This window comes from Plectropomus leopardus, chromosome 21 (genome assembly GCF_008729295.1).
Source record: "Plectropomus leopardus isolate mb chromosome 21, YSFRI_Pleo_2.0, whole genome shotgun sequence".
Classification (NCBI taxonomy): Eukaryota; Metazoa; Chordata; class Actinopteri; order Perciformes; family Serranidae; genus Plectropomus; species Plectropomus leopardus.
The window spans coordinates 14516022-14528861 of NC_056483.1; the positions used below are offsets into that span (position 1 = coordinate 14516022).

The following is a 12840-nucleotide window of genomic DNA, read 5'->3' on the forward strand; positions in this document are numbered from 1 at the left end:
TGATCTGTGAAGAATTAGTGCTAGGGTGATAACAATACACACAATTCAAGGCTCAAATGCTGTCATTTTGGGATTATGATTGATATGTTTTCATATTTAATATAAAAAAATTAACACTTTCAAACAGGGTATCCAAATTCAATGAGCCTCTTACAGCTCTGGTAAATAAGTGGCATTTAAGTCATTTAGAGATTCATCTTCAGTTCAGTATAAGATTACATATACTACTTCATAAATACACTGAATGTGATTTTTAAATTGAGTATCACTGATATCTTTGACACACTAGGAGAAAATAATTAGACAGGGAAAGACAACCCCTTTCTGTTAACCCACCTCTTCACTGTTCCACTTCTATAATACTTGAAACATTTTTTTAACATTAACTGTATGACACAATTTTACTATATAAATATGTGTGTGTGTGTGTGTGTGTATGTTACTGCTACTTACACAATGATGTTGTTGATGGGGATGTGAATGAGTTTGACAAAGAAACCAATGAAGCCCATGATGGCAAACCCAATCGCTGTGGCCATAGCAATTTTCTGGAATTCTGTAGAAAGGCAAAAACAAAACAGACTACATCAACAACAAAAATCAATAGACCTTATCGAAGAAAAGTACTCATATTGCTCTTTAGATCATACAACTGTTAGCTGGCAGCTCTGACTTGAAATTAGGCAGCTGGGTTAAACTGGTGCTGCTGCCAACACAACACATACTGGGCCACAAAAGTAAGAATATGAACTTACCTTTTCTGTCTGGTTTTGTGCATCTCTTTACGAGCCTTATGGAGTCTTTGACGAACTGCCGGCTGGGCTCAACAAACTGCATTACCTGATCCATGGTGTTAAAGCTGCAGACAGAATAAAAACAAAATCAATGCTAATGCACAGGCTGCTTTAAGTGCTGACGTTGACTTCAACAGACTGAGCAACTCACGACTCCCACAACAATATACATGTTAATATACAGTAGATGCTCCCTCTTCAATCAAATATCAACCAATGTGTTGAAAGACGTGTCTTTTTCTTTAAAAAATAAACATTGAAGTTAGATGTTTCTCCAGTGCTAGCTAACGCTAACGCTATCGTGAGAAAAGCTACCAGGTCGACGTAACGTAACGTTAGCTGGAAATCCCGTAAACAAAACAAATATAAGACAGAACATCTAACACCAGTTAGTGTGTTAGCTTTATGTTAAAAAAATAATAATAATATAACAGCACTTAGCTTACCTGTGTCTGAGGTCGTGTGGGACGAGAGGACAGGCAGAAGAATGAAAGCCACGTAGCTTTTAGGCAGCTTGGTTAGAGAAGAAGAGCTGACGTAGACTTCACAAGCGCATGCGCACGATCCTCAGTCTCTTTGTTTATTTGAGCCTGAATTCTTATCCGCACTGCCACCTACAGGCCAGGAGGTTTAAATACAGCGTCAGCCTGTCAGTTTCGGGGTTTACAGAAATAGTTGCAGGGGTTAACCCCATTTTACTCACGTTCTTGATAATACCTAGGTCTATTTGCTATTGGGAGAAGTTTGCTATCAGTCAGAACGCCTTGTATTGGTGAGCTTTAGGGAAAAGATCATGTTTAAAATGAATGGATTTCTGCCAAGAGGAAAATTTCTCCCATGTGCAGTTTATTCAACATCTTTTAGTAAGGCTGCAAAACAAAAATGCACTCCTGATTTTTAGACCTGATTTATTTTTATGCTTTAAAATATTACAGACAAGGGGTGTTTCTAGACTTTGAGCACATTGGGGGCTTAGCCTAATCCTCTGTAAGGGGGTCCAGGGAGAACCATGACCCCCTGGGAATTTTTTTTCTAATGAACAAGCTCTGTTTTGATGTTATTATGCACTCTGGAACCTTGTTTACATTTTTTTTTTCATTCTGAATCAACCACAAACTTTGATTTAAAAAATATTAGTAGTTATTAGTAGTATATTAGTAGCTATTAGTTTTGAACTGAATATAACTGCTCAGTGGAAATATATTGACTAGACTTAGAAAAGTAGTTAAATGTATCAATTTATGTTAACAGTGGAGGAATGAAGTACATTTATTCAAGTGCAAGTTTGAATGGAATGACTGATTCTTAGATCCTCTATATGTAATTTGTGTTTTATATGGAGAGCTAGACAGATAGATGTATAGATAGATAGATAGATAGATAGATAGATAGATAGATAGAAAACACCACTGTAACAAACTGAAATTATTTAAAATTTTAACCTGCTTTTCTTTTGATATGTTACTGTCTATTGTATGTAAACAGCTACCTGCACCATCACATTTACTGTGCATTCTGTCTGTGTATTTTTAATGATTTTAGAATTTAATATTTAAAATAATTCAACCATACGAGCCTTTGTTTCCTCTTCTTGTTCATACATATAAAAACATGTTAATACTGTATGTTTAGTGTCAGAGCAAGGCAGTTGTGGGATAAATTCTCATACATGGGGATGTTATTTTTTGTTATGTGGTAAAAAAGAAAGAAAGAAAAAGGAAAGAAGAATCTAGTCTCTTCAACTCACTAACACACTATATTTTTTTACTGTGAGTTTCTTAGAAAAAAGTAAGAACTGTTTTCATAGTACATTTTTGGAAAGAGGGTAGCTGACTGACAGAAAATTGAGTTATTGAGTGTGATTATGAACATTAAACATAACACACATTACTCGGAGGCAGCACTGGTGCTAGACTCCTTGTGGCCACCCCTCTTGCTCCAGCCACATTCCTTTAGTCTTAAATACTCAATCATGTGATTTAGATTAGGGTACCATTTCTAAACAGAATCCTGGCATTTTCTCTTGATCTTTGCTCCACATTTTACTGACTGTGTGGTGTAACAAGTACCACATTTAGAGTAATACTCATATCCAACAATGCAGCAAAAACATTGTGTATAATGTAGTGTACTGCATTCTACACATTGTTTTCCATCCATTATTTGGGCCTTAATAAATAAGCAAAATAGTAAATGATACTAAATAGTATTTTGCTACAGGCAGCAAGATTCCAATATTGTCATTTTAATGCATTGAATGTGGGTGAGTCCCATCAAAACTCAGTCATCTGATTGGTTTGCATGGCTAAGACTTTAAGACACTCATTCTCTCATTACTTATAGGCTACACTTAGCTAATCCTTTTTAAGTGCATCTGAAAAGGTCAACCAAACCGCTTGGGAAATGTTAATATTAACTATACACCCAAAAATCACGTGCACAGTAACTTTGACGCAAATGTCACAAACAAGCAGCAATTTGCAATATGTTTGCCAGTCTATCACGTTTATTTTTTACATTATGTACATATTGTTACATCAACAAGTTTTCGGTTTTCCTTCCTCATCTAACAGAAAGGCATCTGAAAAGGCAGACTGAATGATAAAACGCTGTTCAATGAAACAGTTCAATGAAAAAAAAAAAGAATCATTTTAGAGCTAATTGTCTCATGTTTTACTGTACTGATTAATATAAGTGCACATTTTAATTCTTAAAGTGATACAAAAGCAAAACAGGACTCACTTTATATCAACAGTCATCTAAGTGCTTTAACAAACAACCACAATATTGATCTGCAGTATTTTATACAGATGTGACTTTTAAAATGGCATTTGTAGAGTTTAGAGCCGTATTGTTCTCGTTACTATCCCCCCGCCACATTCAAACTTTAAGTTTTTAAAGGGCATTTAAGAGAGACTTTTAAGTCATTTTCATCCAAAACAAGTTGGCTGGCAAACATTTTTACAAGCTTACAAGATGGAACAGCATCTGCACTCAAGATACAAAACTGTCTAAACAAGGAATGTCCACATAGTAAAAAGACTGTTTCATCATGCAGTCCTGTTTAATGAATACAATTTTGACTAAAATGTCAGATACATCTTGAGATTTTATAAAATAAAGGAACTCTTGGTAGTGATCCAGCGACTTTTACCCTGTATTGTGCTCTTAGTCATTAAATACACCTGTTTCACAACAGTTACATTGATGCCTCTATAAAAGTGCGTAGAAGTGCTGTTTAAAAGATGATACAATGTCCTTCACTCTACAGTTAATGTGTCACTGTTCACTGCCAGGTGATGCCAAGCATGTTGCAGCTGATCTCCCACAGCTTTTGGGCCAATTCATCATCAGAAGCTGTTCTTGAGCACCTTGCAGGAGCGCAGTCACTGAGCAGTCACATGGAGACAGAAAATGACCATTACATAAAGTGTGCTTTATTTGTCATTATTGTGTAAAAATAAAATGGTTAACCCATATTTTCAAACAGTACACCCTTTTGTTAGTCAGCAGGTAGTAATAATAAGCAGCACGAAGGCTGCACTCTGACAGCTCTTGTAAAACCAATTGTAGGTTGGCTGAAATACTGTGTGTACCTGAAGTAACCTCCGCTCTGGCTCTCCAGGCCTGGCTCCACTGCACAGTAGATGGTGGTCTGTGCTCCCTCCAGTGTTGTCTTAGTGAAAATCCTGAAGATCTTCACTGCCACCTGGATACATTGGTGCTGATGCCTCCACAGGTCAGACTGCACCACCCCCGGGTGCAGAGAGAACACGCTCACCCCTGTACCTGCAACATGTATAGAAGCACCTACACAGTCACACATAGACAGTTTCAAACTTGACAACATAAACTGTGGGCTCCAATACCCATACTACCATATTATATATTGTATGCAAGAAAAAGATTTAGTATGTTCCAATACATAATATGTCAGATGCCATAATATGCCAAAAATACCAGGATGTTCTACTACATTCTACTACATCTGATTTTGCAGAATGCAAGCCAGCATGGTTTTTCTGGCTATTATTACTCACAATTCTCTGCACCGCAGGAGTTTTGTCACATCGACTGAGCTCCACAAACAGATGACAGCTGAACGTCAGCTGTTTGACAGCTGACAGAAGCTGAATAGTAATACAATTGTATTATATATTAATTGTTAAAGTGAATAACAATCATTTGGATTACCAACAAAGAAAACAAAAACAAAACAATAATAGAAAAATGTATATCTAGGCTAATTTTAGTAATGTAAAATGTTTTGAGCCACAGTGTGTGCTGTTATAACTTCATGGTTAAACTACCCACATTGCCAAGTAACAACAGCAGAGTGGCTGATCTCTTTCTCTGACGAGCTCCACAAGTGGTGTTATCTTTGATCTCCATGGCAACAGATATATAAGCAGGAGGGTTTAAGTTCAGGGCACAGTGTTTATGAAGACGTAGAATGTCCTGATTATGTGCATACTGCATGCAACAGTACATACTATGTAAGGGCAGCTGCAGTACCTACTGACAGTAAAAAAGAATTAGTATGTGACTCGGAAGCTACCCAAAAATTTTAAATGGGTCCTTCTGTACTTTCTGTTGCAATGTTATGTCGTGTTGTGCTGCATTTGAAATCACATACTATGATATCTATATCTATGATATCTATACTAATGATTGGCATACTGCAGTGTAAATATAATGTAATATGTATTTTATCTCAAATACCGTTTTAGCATACTATGTTACTATGTTAGTATGGGATTTTGGACACAGTTTATGCAAATGACATCAGCTGGCAGGAAGTCAACATGGCCCCGGCTGTTGCCTTGCAATCCAGTAAAAACAGTGTACACACATACTGTATATACATGATAACACATGCAAACAAGTGTGTCTATGTTATGAACATTTGCACACTCTGCTATGGTTCTGCAGACAATCTACACGTGTTTCTGTGTGACATATGCTGTATCAGTGATGGGTAAAGTGAAACTTTTGTTTTCAACATGTTTTATAGTCTAATCTCATGTTTGTTTTTGAGTAATAATAAAAAATGAGTTTTGATAGCTATACTCCAGATCTAGTGAATCAGCCGTTAGCCTGTGGGAATTGTAACATTAAAGTTTTTTTTTTCATTTCTTGGCCATCAAGCAAAAGAAAGAGCTGAGGGTTGAGAGAACAAAATGGCCCATTTCCAGGGAAAGTGTGATTCATATGTAATTGCTGCATTTGAGAAAGAAAAAAATTAGAAAAAAACACTTATGCAAGCAGTCCAGTGTGCATGTAATGGTTAGTTTGGACTTGCTTACGTCAGTCTTTTCTTATGTAAAACTAATTACAATGCTGCTCTTCTGATTTACTCAGCAACAGCTGCAAAGGCTCTTCCTCTCTCCCATTTGAGGTTATCTCTCAAGCCTCTAAACCCAGACTTTCCTAAGTCCCCAATCTGTAATTTAGTTAAATTCTTTCCTCCAACACCTTGTGACATGTCATAATGTACCATCTCACCTCACCTTTTAACTGTTTGGCAAGTGAGCGTGCAAAGAGGACGTTAGCCAGCTTGCTCTGCCCATAAGCCTTCATGGTATCATAGCTCCTTTCACTATTGATGTCATCCAGATGAAGTCCAGTCCAGGTGTGGGCCACTGATGCAACTATGACAATACGGGCAGGAGTTGAATGCTTAATGAGGTCCAGCAGCAGGTAAGTTAGCAGAAAATGACCTGAGGAAAGTCATGAGACACAAACCATGTCATAACACCATATTTTTTTAACCTTTCTAAGCCAAATGCATGCTCATTTTATCCACTCAAAGGTGTTATACTGCCAGATAACATAACGATTTGGAAAAGCCACTCATAAAACACCCAACATAACCTAGTTTTTCATAAAAAAAAAACAAAAAAAAAACCCAGAGCAAATTGGATTGGTTTTTTTTTTTCCAAAAACATGGGAAGAAGGCAATGATAAAATAAAAAAAAGATAAAATTACAAAAGGCAATGAAAGAAAAAAATTACCCAAAAATTGGCAAGAAATTAGTAAAAAGTACACGAAAATGAGCTGAGAATTCGTTTTAAGAAAAAGGAAAAAAAGAAAAATGTAAGAAAAAATATCAAACAGCCAACAAGACTTGGCACAAGTGCGTAAAATCATAACAATTTTGTAAAATTATTTAAAATATGTTATTATGTTAATTATAATCATTGGGGTTTTTTCCCCTAGCTGTTTCAAAAATAATTTTCTAAATCTAATTTCTTGCAATTTTTGTCTTTTTTCTACATGTTTAAATAGCTGTAAAAAGCATCTGACAGCAGCACAAGAAAAGTGATGTTGCTCCATGTTTCAAAGGGTTATGAGAGAGTTGGAGCTTGTAGAAGTGAGAGCGCTGTACCACTCTGTGAGACATCACCACCGTACCTTATGAGCACACTGACGTAGCCTGACGTCAAAAATATGTCCTGACTGCTCTGTATGTACAATAAGTGAAAGGGGTAATTTTCCTTACCCAATAGCCCTAACTAACATGTTGCCTATATTTGTGTTGAACTTAACCTCATTATACATTGTGAGCTGTGTTAATGGAGAGTCTCAGGTGCTGCATATTGAAACTTATGCGATCAATAACTCACTGTATACATACTGTTCATATATGCGATGCCATTGCCTTTTGGTTTACATGTGAACTCTGTGAAGGACACTTAAAGATCCTGCTTTCCATACTATTGTTCTCTATTTCCTGTTCTACTGTTGACCTAACCAGAGTTTATCATTATTGAAAGTACATGTGTGCATGTAAAGGATGTTTTTGAATGTACAGTTATGTATGTGTGTGTATGACTGTGTGTCTGTGTCCTTGTTATGTTTGGTGACCACGGCGGCACACAGTCTGTTCTTCTCACTGTCAGCCTGTGACAAAAATACCACAGAGGAAAAAATTTTTTTGAGGGAAGCCATAGTCCAGTAGGGGGAAAACATGGCAAGCCTGCACTCTGGTTCATTTTCCTGGCGGACATGTTGACCAGCTAAACTAAAAAAATCCCTCCTGTCACTAAATAAGCGTATTATTAAATCAGTCAAAGACATGACTGCCAACAATTTATGTCACATCAATTACCAAGACTGAGCAGTCTCTCTTGTATTTATCTCGCTGATAAACATCAAAGCCAACCAAACCACTTCATAACATTTCATGCCTGATTGACAGATTCTTGAAAAATGCACGTTAACATGAAATTTATTAAATCCACGTCGAGACTGCAGCTTCCAGCATGACTTACCCAAATGATTGACGCCTAACTGCATTTCAAATCCGTCAGCAGTCTTCGAGTAGGGACACATCATGACGCCTGCATTGTTTATCAGAATATTTATTTGTTTCTCCTCTGAAAAGATCAGCCCACACAAACACAAAAAAAATAAGGAAATGTTAGTAATAATTTCACCAGAAGAACCATATATTTAAGGAGTAGTATGTTGGATTTTGTGGCATCAAGCAGTGAGGATTGCAGATTTTCCCATGTGCCAAGCATTAATTCCCAGTTAGAATTCCTTCATTGTTTATAGTTCAGAAGGTTTTTACCGGGTACCGAATTATCCACAGAGGTCTCTTCCTCTCCAAAACAAACACGTCAGTTGATTAAAATTGGTAAAAATCAGTGCTTTTCCAATGTTGTTTGGCTAATCACAAATGAGCCACCGGCTAGCCTTGCACCTGGTAATGTGTGCTCAGCTTTTTTCTCCGATAACTTTGGATCCAGATGTTCAGGAGGCTCTTACCAGGAGCCAAATTATCAACAGAGGTCTCTTCCTCTCCAAAAAAAACATACCAATTGATTTACATTTGAAAAAACAATAAATAAAGCAATTTGACATTAAAAATCAATGCTTTTTCAATGCTGTTTGGCATGTCAGAGAGGGGCTACAAACTACAGAGGCCAACGCAAAAACTAACAATCAGGAAACATTTTAAGTCTCTCTAGTGTCTTGCTCACAGGTACAAAGACAGGAAGAGCCAGTGATCAAACCACCAACTGTGCCATTTCAAAGACATGAATGGTTAGAATCCTACCTTTGTTGATAAGTTCAGCAAATGTTTTGATGGACTTGCTGTCAGAGAGATCCAGTTTCCTGATGACCACATTCTCATTTCCTGTGTCTTCTAAAATGTCCGTGCGGGCCTCCTCTGCCCTCTCCAGGTCTCTGCACGCCATGATGATGCGGGCGCCTGAAAAACAAGAACCAAAGGCCACAACATATGTTAATAATGTCACATTCTTCCATTTCATCACTACTTCCCTCGCACATCTGAAGAAACACATCTGAGGTGACATCTTATGACTGCAGATGAGGCGAGGCTTCAGCCCCCTTTTTACTCCAAAGTAAGATGAATAAGCAAGTGTAGAAGCTACAGTTATAAACGCATGGATAGGCAAAATCCCTCAAGGTTTCCAAACTCACAACTTCAAACATTATGCCCGTTTGCAGGCACACAAAGCCTACGCCAATCACGAAGGAAGTACACAACTCTCTCAGCGTACTTTTGATCATCCTCTAATGTTCTCTAACCTCTCATTTAGCCAGCTGCCCCGCTCACATGAACACAGGACCCTCTCAACTGTGCCATTCGTCTCTGACGCAAATTACGAGGCATTCTCCTTAATGAGCCCAGAAAGGGGGTTTGAGGACATGTACACACAGACACACACAGACACACACAGACACACACACACACACACACACACACACATACACACTCTGCTCACAAAAACTAACAAATAGAGAGGCAACTCCCCCACCACCACACACCGACACACACATACAAAATAGCTGCTGTGCCCACCAATTATAGATGAGGAGAGCCATTAATCAGTTGGAGCGTAGCGTCTGTATCCCATCACAGTGTCTTTGTTCCCCCCCTGCTGTTCCCATGTGGGTGAACCCAATTGTTCCCACATTCCCTTGGCAGCCAAGTTCACTCAATTCAATAAAATAGTAAACAAACAGTGAGAAGGGAAGGTTATACTGAGTTAAGGATCATGCAGCAGATGGTTGTACGGTGTTATGCATGCATAAATCAGTATGCAGATAATGATTTGAGTCAAACCTGATCAAATCCAGTAAATTTAGATGTAATGAATTTTACAGCCAAACAAATAAATGATTAAAAACGCTGAGATTAATTTCCGTTGTCCTGATACTGTGCCCCAGGGAACCACCTTCTGTTATGAATCCTTGCAAAGATAATCATGTTGTCATCATGTCATTGCATAATCCCATTTACTGAAAGGCGATACAATCATTTGACAGTGAATCCTTCAGAAGCAATGACCAGTAGTGTTGTTATTCTCTGAAAGTGATGACTTGTTTTTGTCTTTCCTTTGTCACTTTTCATTTCTCCCATTGTTCTGTATTTCTTTTCATGTTATTCTACAACAAGCATCACTGCACAAAATGAAAAGTCCTGGCTGCCCTTTCATTTACAAAATAAAACGAGCACAAATGCACAGTGGTTGTTTTCAAAACGCGGAGGTAGATGCCATGCTGAGCCTTTCAAGTGAAAACGAATGACAAAACTGAATCACATATGCAGAACCACTTTTCATATTACTCATTCTGCATGTGTGTCTGTGTGTCTCTTATCTGTGTGCACACACTGCTGGGTGCACCCTCCAATCTCTCTTTGTTTCCTGTCTGGCTCAGGAGGGGACTAGACGCTCACAATGCTCCCTCTGTCCCCTTGATGCCTCGTCTGTCTTCCATCACTGCCACTTGTCTTTCACTTGGATTGTTGAAGTGTGAAGCAAGATGCTCATTTCGGTTATCTCTTTTCTCTGTTCTTTATTTTGCTCTTGGAATATGTGAGAATGTAAGTTATACTGAGGCTATAAAATCACTTGTAACAGTCCCTCCAAAACAGCTAGAGTAAAGACAGAATAAGAAAACAAGTAGGATTAAATTGGATTCTGTGAGGGTGGTCTGAGGATGGAGGGCACAATCAAAGATCACGCTTCATAGACTTTAAACCACCCAAAGCATTAGAGGTGCTTAATTCCTGGGGAAAAAGAGAGGAATGTGTAAGTCCCACTTTGAAAGTCGGCGAAAATTAACGAAAAAATTGCAAAGAGGTAGGTAAACATAAATGCGAGTGAGCAAGAAATAGACTGAGGCAGGTGGAGAGAGACAGCTGGACAGACAAGCCTGAACGGTACCTCTTCTTGCCAGATCCCTGGCTGTTTCTTTTCCAATACCAGTGTTGGCCCCGGTGATGATGACTGTTTTCCCATCCAACCTCTCCTCAGATGACCAGCGGTGACAGCAAACACTCCTGAACAACACACAACCACAAAAATGTTGATAATAAATGGCATTTATTTACATAATAACTATTATTTGTTAGTTTCCAATCCCCTTTGATATTACTGTCTATAACGACTTTATCTTTTAATGCTCTTTCACACAGAAATGTAATCATTTGTGGAATTTACCACAAAAGTTAAGATATAGAAATATTATTAACAGAAAAATCAAACATGCTTAAGCATTACCTATACACTGATGAGAACAGAGACTAACAAAAAAACTAACATTTTTGTTGCATATAAGAATGTAAAGCAAACATTTCACATATGGTTTTGTATGTTATGCTACCCTATATTTCCTTATTTATGAATATGATGTAAATACAGGGTGGCTATTTTCCTGTAATAATAATAAAAAATCTCTTACAGATTCACTTGCGCAAAAACAATCAGACTTGTAACTTTAACTGTTTTTCATTTACCAATGACAAGCAATTACAAGCAAAAAGAACAACAACAACAACAACAACAACGGTCTAAATCGACGCAATTTACACATTTTAACACTAATCTAATCTACTGTAAAATGTGCTGGTACAACGTAATGTCATCTCCCTAAAGTTACTAACATTTCTTTCATTAATAAAACCTTTAATTTTCATATGTTTCATTTTTCCTACCTGCAGTACATTCTTCCTCAGGAGCAACAGATTTCCACCTCAGGACCAGTGTGCGACTTCAGCAAGAAATGAATTTACCTCCCAGTCCTCCCAGCAGTTCGTCAATGGATTTCGTGCTTGTCATCTCTGCCCACCCCGCCGCGTTTGTCATGACAATAACACCGCTGGGCCAATCAGCAGCGAGCTGACGCATAATTGATTTGCAAGTTGCAGGCTGTGGAAGAGCTCCTGCTGCCGGAGAGACTCAAGTCCCAAAGACTGAGCTGACCAGAGAGGAGTCCGGTAGGAAATCTAATCTGTCAAAATAATTGAGTTATTTTCTCCACCGCCGTATGTGAGACCACTGCGCCTCAGAAAAGTGCAAATATAAATGCCTCCCCCAAAAATGACATACTTAAAGCATAAGATCTAATCATCTACAATAGAAAAAGGGCTATGAGCCTTTTAACATTTGTAATAATAAACATGCTTTTGCAATAATAATTGTATTTGGGGCCGTATGAAGGTCCTTTTAAGGGGGACTGCGCCCCTTTTCAAAATCATACATGTAATTTCTATGGTGTAAAACATCCCAGAATATTAGTAAACATGAGCAACTCTCTCCCAAATCCAAAAGCCAAAGTGCTAAAATTCAACTTTGTGATGTAACTGAGTATAAAGTCTGGAGCTGCAGAGCACCCACATTAATGCTCTGAGTATATGAGTGCACTTTCAGTTTTAAGAACACGAATAGAAACAGAATAAACTTCATTGGGGTTTAAAAAAGAAAACAATATTCTGTGGGCCCACAAAATCAGGTTCCCATTCATTTCCAGTGGAGCAATTCCAGACTCAATACCCTATGACATCACCAGTTTTAAACTTACTTAATATAATAACATATTGGTATTCTTAATTTAGTGGGTGCTCTCCTTTAAAAGGTTTTTAAAATGTCTTAAAGGCTTGTGCCAAGGTAGCCTGTTAATTATTTTTTTATCTTGCTCTTTCATGACTGTTCTTGATGGCACATTAACTATTACTATCCACACTTAAATGACATACTATACTACACATAATCATGATTTTTTTTG

The 12840-nt window shown here is 37.8% G+C and overlaps 1 protein-coding gene across 1 annotated transcript; it reads right to left on the reverse strand.

Moving 5' to 3' along the window:
- Positions 1 to 3291: 3291 nt before the first annotated feature.
- Positions 3292 to 12142, reverse strand: zgc:112332 (uncharacterized protein LOC553712 homolog). Its single transcript, XM_042510404.1, has 7 exons — positions 11771 to 12142; positions 11001 to 11116; positions 8861 to 9016; positions 8070 to 8174; positions 6305 to 6514; positions 4391 to 4583; positions 3292 to 4183 (listed from the first exon to the last, which is right to left on the reverse strand). Exons 1-7 carry the CDS (start codon positions 11779 to 11781, stop codon positions 4081 to 4083), a joined length of 894 nt encoding a protein of 297 aa, XP_042366338.1. The 5' UTR covers positions 11782 to 12142; the 3' UTR covers positions 3292 to 4080.
- Positions 12143 to 12840: the final 698 nt, after the last annotated feature.